We start from the raw sequence: 19,412 nt of genomic DNA, 5'->3' as shown, positions 1-19,412 counted from the left end.
ATGAGTCAAATTTGTCCAGGACCTGTGAGCATGATACTCACCCCACAGAAGAAATTGCATTGACATCGCCCCATTTCCAGTTCATGACAGCAAGCCAACTCCTCCCCAGTAGTGCGGGACCGACCCCCGGGACAATCCAGAGTGGCAACCTGTTCTCCGAATCTTTGTGGGTCACGACTACCGTGGCGCTGCCTAGCACCGGAATGATCTGCTTTGTGTATGTCCATAGCTGTGAGTCAGTCGGCAATAATTTTGGCCTCCTGGCCTTGGACACCCACAACCATTTGATACTCATCAGGGACTGGCTGGCCCCTGTGTCTAGCTCCATTAATACTGGGATGCCATTGAGGAGCACTTTCATAATTATCGGTAGCGTCCTGGAATATGAACTGTGTTGTGCTCCACATGAACTCGCTGAACTTTAGCTTCCAACGATTTCCCCCAGTATTCATTTGGCCTCGAAAGGGCTGACATCGAGCCCGTCCTCCGCGTACATCAACCCGGCTGCTGGCTTCCTGTGCATACGTGCCAAGTGACCGCTGACGTTGCAGTTTCTGCAGGTATATTGCTGGTACCTGCAGCTCTGGCTGGGTGTTTGCCTCCACACCTCCAGCATGGAAACAAAAGGTCCATTACCAGTCGATCGTCTCTGACTGTCTCTGTAACTGTCCTTAAGTGCACCATTAGCAGGTGTTGATGGCCCCATTACTGGCCGCATTGTCCATTGCGATGGCATGAATCACCGTTCAGCTAGCCATTGTCTCTGTTGAATTCCCCCTTTGGGTTCGACTACATGCTGGGGCATGTCCGATTGCCCTTGTCTGCCTAGAGAACTGTGTGCCGCGTTAGCAATGTTGACTCCCTGGTCGTTTGCCGCATTTGAGCCAAGATTTTTGTCATACATCATTCTGGTCTCTTCCTCCCCTGAGATAAATCTCTGGGCTATCAAAGCCGCCGCTTCCAAGGTCAAGTCTTTGGTCTCAATCAGTTTCCTGAAAAGCCCAGCGTGCCCGATGCCCTCAATAAAAAAAGTCTCCCAGCATCTCCGCTCTGCATGCATCTGGGAACTTACATTGGCTCACCAGTCGCCGGAGATCTGCCACGAAGTCTGGAACGCTTTGCCCTTCTCGCCGCCGGTGCGTGTAAAACCGGTGTCTCACCATGTGCATGCTGCTCGCCGGTTTAAGGTGTTCCCTGATCAACTTACGGAGCTCTTCGAAAGTCTTGTCCGCCGGTTTCTCTGGTGCTAGAAGGTCCTTCATCAGGGAGTACGTTCTGGATCCACAAACCGTCAGGAGATGAGCCCTGCGTTTGTCGGCCGAATCCTGTCCCAACCATTCCTTAGTGACAAAACTTTGCTGTAGTCTCTCAATAAAGTCATCCCAATCATCACCAACACAGTACCTCTCGTCTGTGCTGCTAGTGGCCATGCTCGCGTGGTTTAAATCCCAGTTTCTCGTCGCCAATGATATGTCCTTACTATACAGTATAAATACACACGAGACCCATACTCGAGAGAAGGTCACTCTGTGACCAGTTACCTTTATTACCAAGACCTCAAGTGATGAAGGTGGGTGGAGCTTCCCCTTTTATACCGGAAAGTCCAGGTTAGCAGTGTCTCCCACAAGTTCGCCCCCTTGTGGTCAATGTTCTCAAGGTGTACAACTTAGGTCAGTTTATACATGGGTTACAATGATAGTTGACATCACCTCCCCCCCCACTCGGTTGGCCAACCAGGAATATGGCTCGTGGTCCGTGTGATGTCAACTGGCTGGACTCCTGAGGAAGGCCGGAGTGTGGGAACAATGGGGGGGGCCGAGAAAAGAGAGATAAACACAATCAGAGTCGAGGTGTATCCGACTGCTACTATTTTTTGTTTATTCATTCATCAAGGTCAGCGTTTATTGCCCATCCCGAATTGCCCTTCTTGAACTGATGCAATCCCGTCTTATATAAGAACATAAGAAATAGGAGCAGGAGTCGGCCATTCGGCCCCTCGAGCCTGCTCCGCCATTCAATAAGATCATGGCTGATCTGATCATGGACTCAGCTCCACTTCCCTGCCCGCTCCCCATAACCCTTGACTCCCTTATCGCTCAAAATCTGCCTATCTCCACCTTAAATATATTCAATGACCCAGCCTCCACAGCTCTCTGGGGCAGAGAATTCCACAGATTCATGACCCTCTGAGAGAAGAAATTCCTCCTCATCTCAGTTTTAAATGGGCGACCCCTTATTCTGAAACTATGCGCCCTAGTTCTAGATTCCCCCACGAGGGGAAACATCCTCTCTGCATCTACCCTGTCCAGCCCCCTCAGAATCTTATATGATTCAATAAGATCACCCCTCAGTCTTCTAAACTCCAGTGAGTACAGGCCCAACCTGCTCAACCTTTCCTCTTAAGACAACCCCTTCATCTCAGGAATCAACCGAGTGAACCTTCTCTGAACAGCCTCCAATGCAAGTATATCCCTCCTTAAATACAGAGACCAAAACTGCACGCAGTACTCCAGGTGTGGCCTTACCTACTCCCTGTACAGTTGTAGCAGGCAATACAAGAGCAGGGAGATTATGTTTGAATTGTATAAAACACTGGTTAGGCTACAGCTGGAGTACTGCGTGCAGTTCTGGTCACCACATTACAGGAAAGATGTGATTGCACTGGAGAGGGTACAGAGGGGATTTACCAGGATGTTGCCTGGACTGGAGAATTTTAGCTATGAGGAAAGATTGGATAGGCTGGGTCTGTTTTCTTTGGAACGGAGGAGGCTGAGGGGAGACCTTATTGAGGTGTATAAAATTATGAGGGGCCTGGATAGAGTGGGTAGGAAGGACCTGTTTCCCTTCGCAGAGGGGTCAACAACCAGGGGGTATAGATTTAACGTAATTGGGGGGAGGTTTAGAGGGGATTTGAGGGGAAATGTCTGAAAGAGTGGTAGAGGCAGAAACCCTCACCACATTTAAAAAGTATTTGGATGTGCACTTGAAGTGCCGTAACCTACAGGGCTACGGACCCAGAGCTGGAAAGTGGGATTAGGCTGGGTAGCTCTTGGGTCAGCCGGCGCGGACACGATGGGCCGAATGGCGGCCTCCTGTGCTGTAAATGTCTCCAATTCTATAACATCCTCTCTCCCTCTCCCTCTCCCTCTCTTCCCCCCACCCCACCTCCTCACCCCCCTCCTCCTCCTCTCTCCCCCCCTTCCCCTTTCTCCTCCTCTCCCCCCCTCCCCTTCTCCCTTCTCCCCCCTCCCCCCCCCTTCCCCCTTATCCACCCTGCCCCCCCTCCCCTGCAGGAGTTGCGGAGCTGGGAGGAGGAGTTGAGTCGGGCCGCGGTGCAGCAGAGGAACCAGGAGGAGGTGCTGCGACGGAGGGAGCAGGAGCTGGCGGAGAGGGAGATCGACATTGTGGAGCGGGAGCTGAACATCATCATGCGTCAGCTGTACCAGGAGAAGCCCAAGGTCAAGAAACGCAAAGGGAACTTCAAGAGGAGTCGCTTGAAGCTGAAGGACGGGAACCGGATCAGTTTACCGTCGGGTGCGTGCCGCGTTCCCGCGGGGGCCACACGGCCTCCCGCCGGTTAGAGCATCAGTTAGTTCAAATAAAGACTGTCATTTCTATAGCGCCTATCACCCCCTCAGGGTATCCCAAAGCGGTTTACAGCCAATGAAGTTCTTTTGGGTAGTCACTGCTGTAATGTGGGAAATGTGGCAGTCAATTTGCGCACAGCAAGCTCCCACAAACAGCAATGTGATAATGACCCAGATCATCCGTTTTAGTGATGCTGATTGCGGGATAAATATTGACCAGGACACCGGGGAGAACTCCCCTGCTCTTCTTCAAAATAGTGGCCGCGGGATCTTTTGCATCCACCCGGAGAGAGCAGTTTTTCCGTTTCTTTCTCTCTCTCTCTCTCCCCCCTCCAACACACCCTCCTTTATTCCCTCCAACACACTCGCCCTCCCTCCCTCTGACCCAGAGCCCATTCTTCATGTACCGAGACAATGAAGCCGAGATTTTGCAAACGGCCTTATTTTAAATAACACCGAAATGCCAGTCGGCTATTCAACCAAGGGTGGGTCGCTGTAGCCGAGTCCAATTTCTCCGAGGTGCACTGGCCAGCACTCTCTGTAACCCAGGCCAGCAGAGGCAAAGGAGCAATCCTGGGATCTTGCTGGTCTGGGTAGACCAGTTCAACACTGGGGAGAGAATTGAGTTGTGGGCAGAGAGAAGGGGGGGGGAAGTTGGGGGCGGAAGAGAGAGGGGAATGAGGGGGCGCGAGGGGGGTGGAGGTAAGTGGGAGGGGGGGGAGGGAGCGGAGGGGAGGGAAGCGGGGTGGGATGTGAAGGGAGGGGGTTGAGGGGTGCAGAGAAGCCACCTTTATTCTAATCACACGGCGGAGTGAGACTGCGATGTACCTGGTGCGGGACAGTGATGTGAAGCTTGTGCCTCTCCGACAGGGTTTGAGCACAAGATCACGGTGCAGGCCTCCCCGACTGTCGACAAGAGGAAGGGTCAGTCGGCCGACGGTTCCAGCCCCCCTGGAAGCCCCATGGTCATCCCCCGTCTACGAGCAATCCGCTGTGAGTATCGCTCCTCCCCTCCACCCGCTCAGCCAATCCGCTGTGAGTATCGCTCCTCCCCTCCACCCGCTCAGCCAATCCGCTGTGAGTATCGCTCCTCCCCTCCGCCCGCTCAGCCAATCCGCTGTGAGTATCGCTCCTCCCCTCCACCCGCCGCTCAGCCAATCCGCTGTGAATATCGCTCCTCCCCTCCACCCGCCGCTCAGCCAATCCGCTGTGAGTATCGCTGCACACCCCCACCCGCTCAGCCAATCCGCTGTGAGTATCGCTGCACACCCCCACCCGCTCAGCCAATCCGCTGTGAATATCGCTCCTCCCCTCCACCCGCCGCTCAGCCAATCCGCTGTATCGCATCGCTGCACACCCCCACCCGCCCAGCCAATCCGCTGTGAGGATCGCTGCAAACCCCCCCACCCGCTCAACCAATCCGCTGTATCGCTTCCCCCCCCCCGCCCCCGCCCCCACTCGCTCAGCCAATCCGCTGTGAGTATCGCTCCCACTCGCGTAAGCCCAGCCAATTCGGGGCCTTCACGTTAATCAGAAGCCTTCAGACAGTAACAGGTCCAAATGAGATCATAACATGAGAAATAGCAGCAGGAGTTGGCCATTCGGCCCCTCGAACCCTTCAAGATCACGGCTGATCTTCGACCTCAACTCCACTTTCCTGCCCGATCCCCATATCCCTCGATTTCCCTAGACTCCAAAAATCTATCAATCTCACAGAAGACTTGCATTTATATAGCGCCTTTCCCGACCACTGGACGTCCCAAAGCGCTTTACAGCCAATGAAGTACTTTTGGAGTGTAGTCACTGTTGTAATGTGGGAAACCAATTTACACACAGCAAGCTCCCACAAACAGCGCTGTGATAATGACTAGAAAATCTGTTTTATGTTGATTGAGTGACGATATACTCAATGACTCAGCATTCACTTTCTCCTCACCTCAGTCCTAACTGGCCGACCCCTTATCCAGAGTCTGTGACCCCTGGTTGGAGCCTGAAGCCGAGTGCACCCTGATGGTTTGGGAGCATATTTTCCAATCCGGAGTGCAAGTGTATTCGACTATTCTCAGACTTACAGCTGATTAATAAGCTGTCTACTCTGCTGCTTACGCTGGACTATGATTACACCAGCAGTCCTCAAACAATGTCTTCGCAAGATCCTGCAAATCCCCTGGGAGAACAGACGCACTCCGACCAGGCCAACATCGAAGCACTGACCACACTCGATCAGCTCCGCTGGGCAGGGCCACATTGTCCGCATACCCGACACGAGACTCCCCAAAGCAAGCGCTCTACTCGGAACTCCTTCACGGCAAGCGAGCCAAAGGTGGGCAGAGGTAACATTACAGAGACCGCCCTCAAAGCCTCCCTGATAAAGTGCAACATCCCCACCGGCACCTGGGAGTCCCTGGCCCAAAGACTGCCCTAAGTGGAGGAAGTGCATCCGGGAGGGCGCTGAGCACCTGAGTCTCGTCGCCGAGAGCGTGCAGAAACCAAGCGCAGGCAGCGGAAGGAGCGTGCGGCAAACCAGTCCCACCCTCCCCCTCCCTCAACCACTGTCTGTCCCACTTGTGACAGGGACTGTGGTTCTCGTATTGGACTGTTCAGCCACCTAAGGACCCATTTTTAGAGTGGAAGCAAGTCTTTCTCGATTCCAAGGGACTGTCTATGATGGTGATTACCTCAAATAGCCCCAAGACTATCAGAAGGCTAATCAACCTTGGAGGGCATCACATTTGAGCCCGTTCGGAGACCACCTTTTCCGGGGAGGTGCTGGGAAGCAGTACCGCGGCTTATGTTTTGTAGGTTCTGAGCCCAGGGACGCGGACCAGTCATTGTTGCCCCCCTCCCCACGCATCTGTGCCTCACCCGCCATTCACACATGCCGCTTTTCAGCTGGGTCATCAGGAGCAGGATCGCAGGATGACCTGTGCCTTCTGACCCCAGTTACCGTACCCCATCACCCCGGGCGACGATCAGCGGCCAGCCCAGGGGTCGGTCAGCCCTGCACGGAGGGAGGTTCTGCCTCGTGTTATCGCCAACCACTGTTGGGAAATTGTAGCATTAATCGACGTTACATCCTGTGTTTCATCGCAGTGGAGTATGCTACGTACAGATGTTACCTCAACGTGATTCCGAGCCTGTCTGGGGCGCCTTTACAGTCGCCCGTCGGTACCTCACCCAAGACCCAGCCTCCAGGAGCGGGCAATTCAACTCGGGAGGGCATCACAGTCCAGCCTAAATCTGCCCGCAACCCAACATCTGAACCGATGCACCTGCCACTGGGGGGCGGTCACGAGCCGGACTGCGAATCCCCCGGTGTAAAATGCAGCAATGCCGCCCTCTGCTGGCCTCTACATGCGTGTGCCTGAATTCCAAACCTGCCGTTTTACAGACACACTCCGAAAGAGCTCAGGAAAAGCGCTTTACAGCCAATGAAGTACTTTTGGACTGTGGTCACTGTTGTAATGTGGGAAACGCGGCAGCTAATTTGCGCACAGCAAGCTCCCACAAACATCAATGTGATAATGACCAGATCATCTGTTTTTTAGTGATGTTCATTGAGGGATAAATATTGCGGAGAACTCCCCTGCTATTCTTCAAAATAGTGCCATGGGATGTTTTATGCCCACCTGAGAGGGCAGACGTTTAATGTCTCATCTGAAAGATGGAAAATCCGACAGTGCAGCGCTCAGTCAGTACTGTCCCTCCGACAGTGCGGCGCTCCCTCAGTACTGCCCCTCCGACAGTGCGGCGCTCCCTCAGTACTGCCCCTCCGACAGTGTGGCGCTCCCTCAGTACTGCCCCTCCGACAGTGCGGCGCTCCCTCAGTACTGCCCCTCCGACAGTGCGGCGCTCCCTCAGTACTGCCCCTCCGACAGTGCGGCGCTCCCTCAGTACTGCCCCTCCGACAGTGTGGCGCTCCCTCAGTACTGCCCCTCCGACAGTGTGGCGCTCCCTCAGTACTGCCCCTCCGACAGTGCGGCGCTCCCTCAGTACCGCCCCTCCGACAGTGCGGCGCTCCCTCAGTACTGCCCCTCCGACAGTGCGGCACTCCCTCAGTACTGCCCCTCCGACAGTGCGGCGCTCCCTCAGCACTGCCCCTCCGACAGTGCGGCGCTCCCTCAGCACCGCCCCTCCGACAGTGCGGCACTCCCTCAGCACTGCCCCTCCGACAGTGCGGCACTCCCTCAGCACTGCCCCTCCGACAGTGCGGTACTCCCTCAGTACTGCCCCTCCGACAGTGCGGCACTCCCTCAGCACTGCCCCTCCGACAGTGCGGCGCTCCCTCAGCACTGCCCCTCCGACAGTGCAGCACTCCCTCAGCACTGCCCCTCCGACAGTGCGGCACTCCCTCAGTACTGCCCCTCTGAGGGTGCTGCCGAGCCTGTGCCGATCGGCACGGTGTTGGTTGGGACAGTGCGGTGCAGCCGCTGGTTGTGAGGTGGCGGTGTGAGAGAGCGCAGACGGTAATCGGGATTGTTTCTCTCTGGCAGTGACTCCCGGCGAAGGCAGCCAGACCTGGGGCCGGAGTGCCGTGTACAAGCGGGAGGAGTTCGAGGGCCACAAGAAGAAAGGCCGGACCTGGGGCCCCAGCTCCACACAGCAGAAGGAGCGGCTGGGCGGGGAGGACAGGTGAGAGACGCGGTCCGGGTGCCCCATGGTGACTTTACCCTGGTCGCCTGGCAACCCTTCTGTCCAGTCAGTCCCTGCCTCTGCCGGCAGCCAATGGCAACCGTCCCAATCAATTGCCCGTCTCCGCCCTCTGCCTCAGCTCATCCGCTGCTGAAGCCCTCATCCATGTCTTTGATACCTCTACACTTGCCTATTCCAACTCACTCCTGGCTGGCCTCCCACATTCTACCCTACGTAAACTAGAGGTGATCCAAAACTCGGTTGCCCGTATCCTAACTTGCACCGAGTCCCACTCACCCATCACCCCCTGTGCTCGCTGACCCGTGTCCTAACTCGCACCAAGTCCCACTCACCCATCACCCCCTGTGCTCGCTGACCCGTGTCCTAACTCGCACCAAGTCCCGCTCACCCATCACCCCCTGTGCTCGCTGCCCCCGTGTCCTAACTCGCACCGAGTCCCGCTCACCCATCACCCCCTGTGCTCGCTGACCCGTGTCCTAACTCGCACCAAGTCCCGCTCACCCATCACCCCCTGTGCTCGCTGACCCGTGTCCTAACTCGCACCAAGTCCCGCTCACCCACAGTGGCTCCCGGTTAAGCAACGCCTCGATTTCAAAATTCCTATCCTTGTTTACAAATCCCTCCATGACCCTCGCCCCTCCCTATCTCTAATCTCCTCCAGCCCCACAACTCCCCGGGGTGTCTGCACTCCTCCAATTCTGCCCTCTTGATTATAATCGCTCCACCATTGGTGGCCGTGCCTTCTGTTGCCTGGGCCCCAAGCTCTGGAACTCCTTCCCTAAACCTCTCCGCCTCTCTTTCCTCTTTCAAGACGCTCCTTAAAACCAACCTCTTTAACCAAGCATTTGATCAACGGTCCTAATTTGTCCTATGTGGCTCAGTGTCAAATGTATCAGTTTTGTCTTATAACACTGCTGTGAAGCACCTTGGGACGTTTTACTATGTTAAAAGGTGCTATATAAATACAAGTTGTTGTTGTTGCCCATAGATCGGAGGTCAAATGTGGACCGACATCCCATTGGCCCTCTAACAGTGCCAGCAGTGACAGGCGGCTGGGAGAGCAGGCAGGAGCCCGAGGGCTCTGCTCCTCCAGCATCCTGAGCTACTCAAACCTGCAACACAGAATATCGGGGCTAAAGGGTTAAATAACAAGGGCAGGTTGCAGAGACTGGGCTGTGTTCCCTCGAGTGTGATGGTGATTTAAATCAGGGGACGATTAAAGGAAGGGGGGGATAGAGAGAAATGATTCCCTCTGGTGGGTAGGGGGGGGGTTGGGGAGAGTCCAGAACAAGGGAGCATAACCTTCAAATGAGAGCCCGGCCGTTCGGGGGCGATGTCAGGAAGCACTTCTTCACACAACAGGCAGTGGGAATCTGGAATTATCTCCCCCAAAAAGCAGTGGAGGCTGGGCAGGGGGGGGTTCAATTGCAAATTTCATAATGAAGATTGGTAGATTTTTATTATGCTCGATATGGAAGCGAGGTGGGTGGGGTTATGATGCAGATCAGCCGTGATCTAATTGAGTGGCGGAACAGACTCGAGGGGCAGAATGGCCTCCTCCTGTTCCCATCTACAGTAAAACCACCTTCAAACTACTTATAGACTTCACGGTGAACTGAAGAAAAGACAGACTTGGATTTATATAGCGCCTTTCACGACCACCGGACGTCCTAAAGCTCCCAGGGCAGGTACAGCACGGGGTTAGATACAGAGTAAAACTCCCTCTACACTGTCCCATCAAACACTCCCAGGGCAGGTACAGGGGGTTAGATACAGAGTAAAGCTCCCTCTACACTGTCCCATCAAACATTCCTAGGGCAGGTACAGCACGGGGTTAGATACAGAGTAAAGCTCCCTCTACACTGTCCCATCAAACACTCCCAGGGCAGGTACAGGGGGTTAGATACAGAGTAAAGCTCCCTCTACACTGTCCCATCAAACACTCCCAGGGCAGGTACAGCACGGGGTTAGATACAGAGTAAAGCTCCCTTTACACTGTCCCATCAAACACTCCCAGGGCAGGTACAGGGGGTTAGATACAGAGTAAAGCTCCCTCTACACTGTCCCATCAAACACTCCCAGGGCATACAGCACGGGGTTAGATACAGAGTAAAGCTCCCTCTACACTGTCCCATCAAACATTCCCAGGGCAGGTACAGCACGGGGTTAGATACAGAGTAAAGCTCCCTCTACACTGTCCCATCAAACACTCCCACGGCAGGTACAGCATGGGGTTAGATGCAGAGTAAAGCTCCCTCTACACTGTCCCATCAAACACTCCCAGGGCAGGTACAGCAGTATGGCATTGTTAATTGCACGCCAACCAAGCGGTTGCCTTTGGGGAAGATTGCCAGTGTCGGGGCTGTTTGTGTATCGTGACCCATGTTTACTAGGACCTGGATGGTGTCTCAATCCTGTCCCAAATGAACATGGGCCCATATGTCAGATACACAAACATTACCTAGAAAAGCAAGTGGGGCCGGAAAACATAAATTTAACTTAACAAAAACTAAATTAAAACAGATACAAGGGAGATCTTTTTAATAATCAGAGTAAGAAATGTTTGGAATAGTTGGGCCAGGCAAAGATTTCAGGAGACGGTTAAATTGCAGTTGGGAAACACAGCCGCCAGTTTGCGCACAGCAAGCTCCCACACACAGCAATGTCCATTGAGCCAGTCCCACACAATCGTGATTCCTAGTGTATCACAACATAGACTGCACCTCAGCCCAAACCCTGTGGTCTCCTGGGAGAGGCAAAATGCCAGATCAAACACCCCAGGCCAATTTGGGGCAATCTGGGATAGGCTGCAGTAGTTGAGGTGCCAAGGAGCGAGTTTTGATGGGCCAAATAGCCATTTCACACGGACTTTAACCCAATCCTCTGCCGATCTCTCACCGTTACTCTGCCCTATTGGGTCCACAGGTTGAAGTCTCTCGGGGATGGCAGTCGGTTTTGGTCTTCGAGCGCGCCCAGTCTGGGCAAAACCCCCCGGAACATTCCGATCACCATGGGCTTTGCCAGCCTCACCGAGATGGGTAGGTGCTCAACATTGATTGGGTATTGAGAGAGCGAGCGAGCGAGCGAGCTGTGCCCCCCCCCAGTGCCCTGGGCACATGCCGGGAATTCTCGCAGTTAACCTCACCATCCCCGGACGAGGGAGGGTGGGTAGAAAACAATTTGACCCGAGCTCCTCGTAGTTCCCAGCCTTGAAGTGCGGGTGTCTGTAGTGTAGTCACTGTTGTAATGTGGGAAACGCGGCAGCCAATTTGCGCACAGCAAGCTCCCACAAACAGCAATGTGATAATGACCAGATCATCTGTTTTAGTGATGTTGATTGGGGGATAAATATTGGCCCCAGGACACCGGGGAGAACTCCCCTGCTATTCTTCAAATAGTGGCCTGAGAGGACCTCGGTTTAACGTCTCATCCGACAGTGCAGCGCTCCCTCAGCACTGCCCCTCCGACAGTGCGGCGCTCCCTCAGCACTGCCCCTCCGACAGTGCGGCGCTCCCTCAGCACTGCCCCTCCGACAGTGCGCCGCTCCCTCAGCACTGCCCCTCCGACAGTGCGCCGCTCCCTCAGCACTGCCCCTCCGACAGTGCGGCGCTCCCTCAGCACTGCCCCTCCGACAGTGCGCCGCTCCCTCAGCACTGCCCCTCCGACAGTGCGCCGCTCCCTCAGCACTGCCCCTCCGACAGTGCGGCGCTCCCTCAGCACTGCACTGGGAGTGTCGGCCTGGATTTATGTGCTCACGTCTCTGGAGTGGGACTTGAACCCACAGCCTTCTGACCGAGAGGCGAGAGTGCTGCCCACTGAGCCACGGCTGACTACGTCACAAACCCTTCATTGGCTGTAAAGCACTTTGGGACGTATTGAAAGGTGCGATAGAAATACACCCCTCCCTATCTCTGTAATCTCCTCCAGCCCCACAACCCCCCGCGCGCGATGTCTGCGCTCCTCTAATTCTGCCCTCCTGAGCATCCCTGATTATAATCGCTCCACCATTGGCGGCCGTGCCTTCTGTTGCCTGGGCCCCAAGCTCTGGAACTCCCTCCCTAAACCTCTCCGCCTCTCTTTCCTCCTTCAAGACGCTCCTCAAAACCTACCTCTTTGACCGAGCTTTTGGTCACCTGCGCTAATTTCTCCTTATGTGGCTCAGTGTCAAATTTTTAATCTCATAATACTCCTGTGAAGCGCCTTGGGGCGTTTCACTACGTTAAAGGTGCTATATAAATACAAGTTGTTGTTGTTGTCTCTCCCTCCCCCCCCCCGGACCACCGTGTATATATCTCCCTCTCTCTCCCCCCTGTTTGTGTATCTCTCTCTCTCCTCCCTGTGTATCTCTCTCTCTCTCTCTCTCTCCCCCGTGTACCTCTCCCTCTCTCCTCCCAGTGTATCTCTCTCTCTCTCTCTCTCTCTCTTTCTCTCCCCCCCCCTGTGTGTGTATCTCTCTCTCTCTCTCTCTTCCCAGTGTATCTCTCTCTCTCTCTCTTTCTCTCTCCCCCCCCTGTGTATCCCTCTCTCTCTCCCCCCCTGTATATCTCTCTCTCTCACTCTCTCCCCCTGTGTATCTCTCTCTCTCTTCCTCCCCCCTGTGTATATCTCTCTCTCTCTTCCCCCTGTGTATCTCTCTCTCTCTCTCTCTCTCTCTTCCCCGTGTATCTCTCTCTCTCTCCCTCTCTCTCCCCCCCTGTGTACCTCTCCCTTTCTCTCTCTCTCTCTCTCTCTCTCCCCTGTGTGTGTATCTCTCTCTCTCTCCCCCCTGTGTACCTCTCCCTTTCTCTCTCTCTCCCCAGTGTATCTCTCTCTCTCTCTCTCTCTCTCTCTTCCCCCCCCCCTGTGTATCTCTCTCTCTCTCTCTCTCCCCCCCTGTGTATATCTCTCTCTCTCTCTTCCCCCCCCCCCCCGGTGTATATCTCTCTCTCTCTCTTTCCCCCCCCCCCCCCGTGTATCTCTCTCTCTCTCTCTGCACTTTGTATATCTCGGTCTCCCCTCCCCCACCGTGTATATATCTCTCTCTCTCTCTCTCTCTCTCTCTTCCCCCTGTGTATCTCTCTCTCTCTCTCTCTCTCTCTCTCCTCTCCCTGTGTATCTCTCTCTCCCCCCTGTGTATCTCTCTCTCTCTCTCTCTCTCTCTGCACTTTGTATATCTCGGTCTCCCCTCCCCCCACCGTGTATATATCTCCCTCTCCCCCCTGTGTATCTCTCTCTCTCTCTCTCTCTCTCTCCCCCCCCCCCCCCCCCCGTGTATCTCTCCCTCCCCCTGTGTATCTCTCTCTCTCTCTCTCTTTCCCCCCCGTGTATCTCTCTCTCTCCCTCCCTCCCTCCCTCCCCCTGTGTATCTCTCTCTCTCTCTCTCCCCCCACCGTGTATATCTCTAGTTGTCTCTCTCTGTAGAATAAGTTGGTACTTTGTGCTCTAGAAAGTTTGCGTCCGGCAAAATTGATGCCTTACTTATGCGGCTCGGTGTCAAACGTTAAATCCCCTGACACTGCATTAGCGGCGCTATATAAATTCTTTGTTGTTGCGTGGCCCCTCACACTGAACCATCTCTCCCCACAGAGGGCCAGAGTCCGAGTGACCGGGGAGACCAGCACGGGAACCTGTCGTACCTGGGGCCGGAGAGCGAGGGCAGTGCTCCGGAGGATAACTCGCCCGTGGGCTACGCAGCGAGCGAGGGGCCCCGGCGCTGCCCCCAGCGCAGGAGGAGCGAGCTGGCGTTGCTGGGCTGCGCCAGCGTGCTGGGCTTGGTGGGGCTGGGGGCCGGCCTGCTGGACCTGTTGCAGGAGGAGCCCGAGACCAGGGAGGAGCGGCGGCAGTGGGAGGGGCTTTTCCCGAGGGCCGGCCGCTTCCGCAGCCCCTCCGCCGGCCGGCCGGCCCGCCGGCGGGACGAGCCGCCCTCCGTCCTCCCCTCCCTGGAGGGCTCCCCCTCCGTCACCCTGCTCTCGCTCGCCGCCCTCACCCCGACCTCGCTCTCCTCCGCCTCCGACTGCAGCTCCGTCCGCTCCCTCCTGCGGCCGGACGGCGACGATCCCGCCGAGGGGCTGGGGGAGGCCCACAGCCTCCCGGGGACCCCCCCGCAACCCCCCACCCACAACCCGCTGGTGGACCTGGCCGTGGAGAGCTTCAAGAAGGACCCCAGGCAGTCGCTCACCCCGACGCACGTCAGCGCTACCTCGGCCGTCAAGCGGGGGCACAGGAGGATCCCGTCGGACAGCGCCATCCGGCAGCAGACCCCGACCCCGACGCACAGGAGGACTCCATCAGACAGCAGTACAGAGAAGCTAACGGACGCAGGTAAAAGCTCCCCCCCCCCACAATCCACCTTCTCCCAGCTGCCTTCCAGGTCTCGCCCCTCCCTATCCCTCATCTTCTCCAGCCCCAAAACTAACCTCCTCCTCCTCCTCCGAAATAGGAGTCGGCCATTCGGCCCCTCGAGCCTGCTCCGCCATTCAATAAGACCATGGCTGATCTGATCATGGACTCAGCTCCACTTCCCTGCCCCGCTCCCCGTAACCCTCGACTCCCTTAAATCGCTCAAAAATCTGTCCATCTCCACCTTAAATATACTCAATGACCCAGCCTCCACAGCTCTCAGGGGCAGAGAATTCCACAGATTCACCCCCCTCTATGAAATTCATCCTCAGCTCAGTTTTAAATGGGTGGCCCCTTATTCTGAGACTATGCCTCCTCCTGCTGCTGCTGAAGCCCTCATCCGTGCCTTTGTTACCTCCAAACTTGACTATTCCTGGCCGGCCTCCTACGTAAACCAGAGGTGATCCAAAACTCGGCTGCCCCGTGTCCTAACTCGCACCGAGTCCCGTTCACCCATCACCCCCTGTGCTCGCTGCCCCGTGTCCTAACTCGCACCGAGTTCCACTCACCCATCACCCCCTGTGCTCGCTGCCCCGTGTCCTAACTCGCACCAAGTCCCGCTCACCCATCACCCCCTGTGCTCACTGACCTACATTGGCTCCCGGTTAAGCAACGCCTCGATTTCAAAATTCTCATCTCCGTTTACAAATCCCTCCATGGCCCTCGCCCCTCCCTATCTCTGTAATCTTCTCCAGCCCCTCAACCCCCCCAGAGATCTCTGCGCTCCTCTAATTCTGCCCTCCTGAGCATCCCTGATTATAATCGCTCCACCATCGGTGGCCGTGCCTTCTGTTGCCTGGGCCCCAAGCTCTGGAACTCCCTCCCTAAACCTCTCCGCCTCGCTTTCCTCCTTCAAGACGCTCCTTAAAACCTGCCTCTTTGACCGAGCTTTTGGTCACCTGCCCTAATTTCTCCTTCTGTGGCTCGGTGTCAAATTTTTGTCTCATAGCCCTCCTGTGAAGCACCTTGGGACGTTTCACTATGTTACAGGCGCTATATAAATCCAGGTTGTTGTTAATGGGAGCGTGTCACCCCTGGAAAAGGTCACCAAGGGGTGGTTCCGGATGAGGGACTGAGGCACACGGATCAGGAAACCCTCGGGCTCTGTCCTCGGCCTGCGCTGTGACAACTGATCTTGGCTCATCCAGCAGCAGGGCTTTAAGACGGGCCTCAGCATCTTTGTTTAGGCTTCTGAGCCGTTGGGGGGGGGGGGGGGTGGGCAGTGGGGACTCCCCCTAGGGTTCCGATTCCAGCAGGGCCTCTGGACAGGCCAGGAAAGGGAATGTGGGCGTAGAGAAGGAATTTCCAGTTGTCGAGCCAAGTCCAAAACTCGGGGTCAATAAGACAGTCACCAATAAATCCAATGGGGAATTCAGGAGAAACTTCTTTACCCAGAGAGCGGTGAGAATGTGGAACTCGCTGCCACAGGGAGGGGTTGAGGTGAATAGTATCGATGCATTTAAGGGGAAGCCAGATATACACACGAGGGGGAAAAGAATAGAACATAAGAAACAGGAGCAGGAGTGGGCCATTCGGCCCCTCGAGCCTGCTCCACCATTCAATGAGATCACGGCTGGTCTTCGACCTCAACTCCACTTTCCCGCCCGATCCCCATATCCCTCTATTACCCTAGAAAAAGAAAAGAAAGGAAGACTTGAATTCATATAGCGCCTTTCACAACCACCGGACGTCTCAAAGCGCTTTACAGCCCATGAATGTATAATGTAGCCACTATTGTAATGTGGGAAACGCGGCAGCCAATTTGCGCACAGCAAGCTCCCACAAACAGCAACGTGATAATGACCCAGATCATCTGTTTTTGTTATATTGATTGAGGGATAAATATTGGCCCCAGGACACCGGGGAGAACTCCCCTGCTCTTCTTCAAAATAATGCCATGGGATCTTTTAGGTCCACTTGAGAGAGCAGACGGGGCCTCGGTTTAACGTCTCATCTGAAAGACGGCACCTCCGACAGTGCGGCGCTCCCTCAGCACTGCCCCTCCGACAGTGCGGCGCTCCCTCAGCACTGCCCCTCCGACAGTGCGGCGCTCCCTCAGCACTGCCCCTCAGACAGTGCGGCACTCCCTCAGTACTGCCCCTCCGACAGTGCGGCGCTCCCTCAGCATTGCCCCTCCGACAGTGCGGCGCTCCCTCAGCACTGCCCCTCCGACAGTGCAGCGCTCCCTCAGCACTGCCCCTCCGACAGTGCGGCGCTCCCTCAGTACTGCCCCTCCGACAGTGCGGCGCTCCCTCAGCACTGCCTCTCCGACAGTGCGGCGCTCCCTCAGCACTGCCCCCTCCGACAGTGCGGCGCTCCCTCAGTACTGCCTCTCCGACAGTGCGGCGCTCCCTCAGCACTGCCCCTCCGACAGTGCGGCGCTCCTTCAGTACTGCCTCTCCGACAGTGCGGCGCTCCCTCAGCACTACCCCTCCGACAGTGCGGCGCTCCCTCAGCACTGCCCCTCCGACAGTGCGGCGCTCCCTCAGCACTGCCCCTCCGACAGTGCGGCGCTCCCTCAGCACTGCACTGGGAGTGTCAGCCTGGATTTTTCTGCTCAACTGCCTGGAGTGGGACTTGAACCCACAACCTTCTGACTCGGAGGCGAGGGTGCTGCCCACTGAACCACAGCTGACACACAAGAGTCCAAAAATCTAGCGAGCTCAGCCTTGAATATACTCGACTCCAAGGCTATGTTGATGGGGTGAGATGAAGAGGGGTGGGAGGTAGCTGGTGTGGAACATAAACACCGGCACGGTCCTGCTGGGCCCAATGGCCGGTTTCTGTGCCGTGCATTCGGTGTAACCTCTCCTCTGGTTACTTTGCCATTGACCTTCAGCCGTGTTACCGAGCCACGAATAATTCTGGCCCCCTCCCGCCAACCTCCTGCCCCATCACTGACATTTCTTTCCATTCGCTCCCCAGGCATTTGCAAGGATTTGGCCGAGATCCCGCGACTGCCGGACCCCGCCTCCTTCCTGCCCCCGATCCTGCGGCGGAAAGCCTCGGAGAAGGACGCGGCGCTGGAACGACCCAAGACCCTGGAGTTTGCGCCCAGGCCCCGCCCCTCGGCCGCCCGACCCCGCATCGACCCCTGGCGCTTCGTCTCCTTCGGCCGCACCCGCAGCTGCTCGCCGGCCAGCGGCGGCGAGACCCCCGGCAACACCGACTCCGGGGGCAGCGCGACCGACACAGGCGGCAGCCGGAGCCTGCTGGACATGGACATCGAGGGGCAGACGGCAGACGGCACCGTGCCGCTGTGCCGGGCCGACCTGGCCCTCCGCAAGGACTCCATTTACAGCCTGGAGGGCGGCCACATGCGCTGAGACCACTAGGCCGCAAACCCATCGCCCTTGGCAACCAGCCGCCTGACCCGTGACACCCCGGGGGGGCCCTTTGACCTCAGCTTTGTCAAGATCCGGCGTTCTGATTGGACGGTTTTAAAAACCTGAACCGTCCGATCTGTCGGCAAGGCCGTGGAATCCAACCCCCTGATTGGATGGGAGAGTCGCCCAATGGCAGGAGCTTAGCCTGGGTGCTCATGTCTTCGGCCCCCAAAGTTGCAGAAATGGCCTCGGGCATGCAATAATAAACATTCTGTTCCCCCTCTCCACAGGGAAAAAAAGCAGTTTAATAATAGTGTGGTGTACCTGGGGTTGCCAACTCTCGTTGGGCCTATTCCTGGAGGTTTCATCAGGTGACCCACCGCGTCAAAGAGCCCCTCCCCCGACCCCCCCCACCCACCGTCTCCAATATTTTTATAAGCAAACCAGAGTTCAAAGAAAAAAAATCACAATTTGTGATGCGCCCGAGCATCGACTGCAATTCCTGGATACTCCAGGGCAATCCTGGAGGGTTGGCAACCCCTCGATCAATTTTCCGTGGGTGTGAAGGTTTTGTTCCCCCCCCGTGCTCTGCCTTTCTGCACCCACCAGGGCGGTGAGGACGGGAGGCTGGTCAATGCAGAGCTTGAGGGGGGGGGGCTTGTGCCGTTGGTGTTTTATCGACAAGAAGCCAATCTCGCCAGAGTGATCCCGTCCCGCGGGCTTCCGTCGCCATTGGTCCATTCTGGGTTAGCCCATCTCCGGTGGGAAATGGGGGGGGCGGGGGTCGAAGGGCGCTGTAGTCGGTCGCAGTGACTGTGTGTGTGGGAGATTGTGGGATTGTGTCGATGCAGGTTGGTGTGTCGCCCATCGTGGTGAGGGGCAGGGGGGGGAGCGCCATTATCTGAGCAACACACGTCGCGGGAGAGCGCGCCTTTCGACGGGCACAGAATCGGGGCCTTGGGATCTGTTGGGGCCGAGAGGATTCAGGCCATCTTTCCAAGTGTGTGTGAGAGGGAGGGGGGGGGGGGGGGGTAGAATGGTGAGAGAGAGGGGGTGGGAAGAGGGGTAGGAGGGAGAGAGAGAGAGCAGAGGACAGGTGAGGGAAGAGGAGAGTGGAGGGGAGGGGAGGGAGGTTGAGGAGGGGTGGGGAGCCGAGGGCCCAGAATTTAACAAGCCACAATAATCCCGTGTGCATTCGTTAAGTGCCAAGCCTTTCGCAAGCTCAGGATTAGACCATCTGCACGCACGCGCGTTTCATCTTGTCCATTTTGGTTTAGATCCCAGATACGTTGGAGAAAAAGTTGAACAAAAGTCGCAGAGACTCGAGCGAATTGGGCTGCCAAGATCAAAAGGGAAGGGTGGCGTTCATCCTCGCCCATTAGGAAGGGACGAGCTCCTGCAAAGAACCTGGCACCTCTCTGCCCACGTTGGTCAGAGGCTGGTTGGAGGTGGCAGAGTTTGCCCCTCA

General features: G+C 56.4%; 1 protein-coding gene across 1 annotated transcript in view; it reads left to right on the top strand.

The window, feature by feature from the left end:
* The window catches only part of map3k10 (mitogen-activated protein kinase kinase kinase 10), a 77,170-nt gene extending 58,567 nt beyond the window's left edge, over nt 1-18,603 (top strand). Inside the window, exons 5-10 of the mRNA XM_070867571.1 lie at nt 3,294-3,534; nt 4,458-4,580; nt 8,081-8,219; nt 11,166-11,278; nt 13,806-14,540; nt 17,544-18,603. Of these exons, the coding sequence (XP_070723672.1) occupies nt 3,294-3,534; nt 4,458-4,580; nt 8,081-8,219; nt 11,166-11,278; nt 13,806-14,540; nt 17,544-17,944 (1,752 nt within the window). The 3' untranslated portion in view covers nt 17,945-18,603. The remainder of the gene's footprint in view (nt 1-3,293; nt 3,535-4,457; nt 4,581-8,080; nt 8,220-11,165; nt 11,279-13,805; nt 14,541-17,543) is intronic.
* Nucleotides 18,604-19,412: the final 809 nt, after the last annotated feature.

The sequence above is a fragment of the Pristiophorus japonicus genome, chromosome 26, assembly GCF_044704955.1.
Source record: "Pristiophorus japonicus isolate sPriJap1 chromosome 26, sPriJap1.hap1, whole genome shotgun sequence".
Classification (NCBI taxonomy): Eukaryota; Metazoa; Chordata; class Chondrichthyes; family Pristiophoridae; genus Pristiophorus; species Pristiophorus japonicus.
The sequence above is the reverse complement of the archived record's forward strand: the minus strand, read 5'-3'. Positions and strand labels throughout refer to the sequence as shown.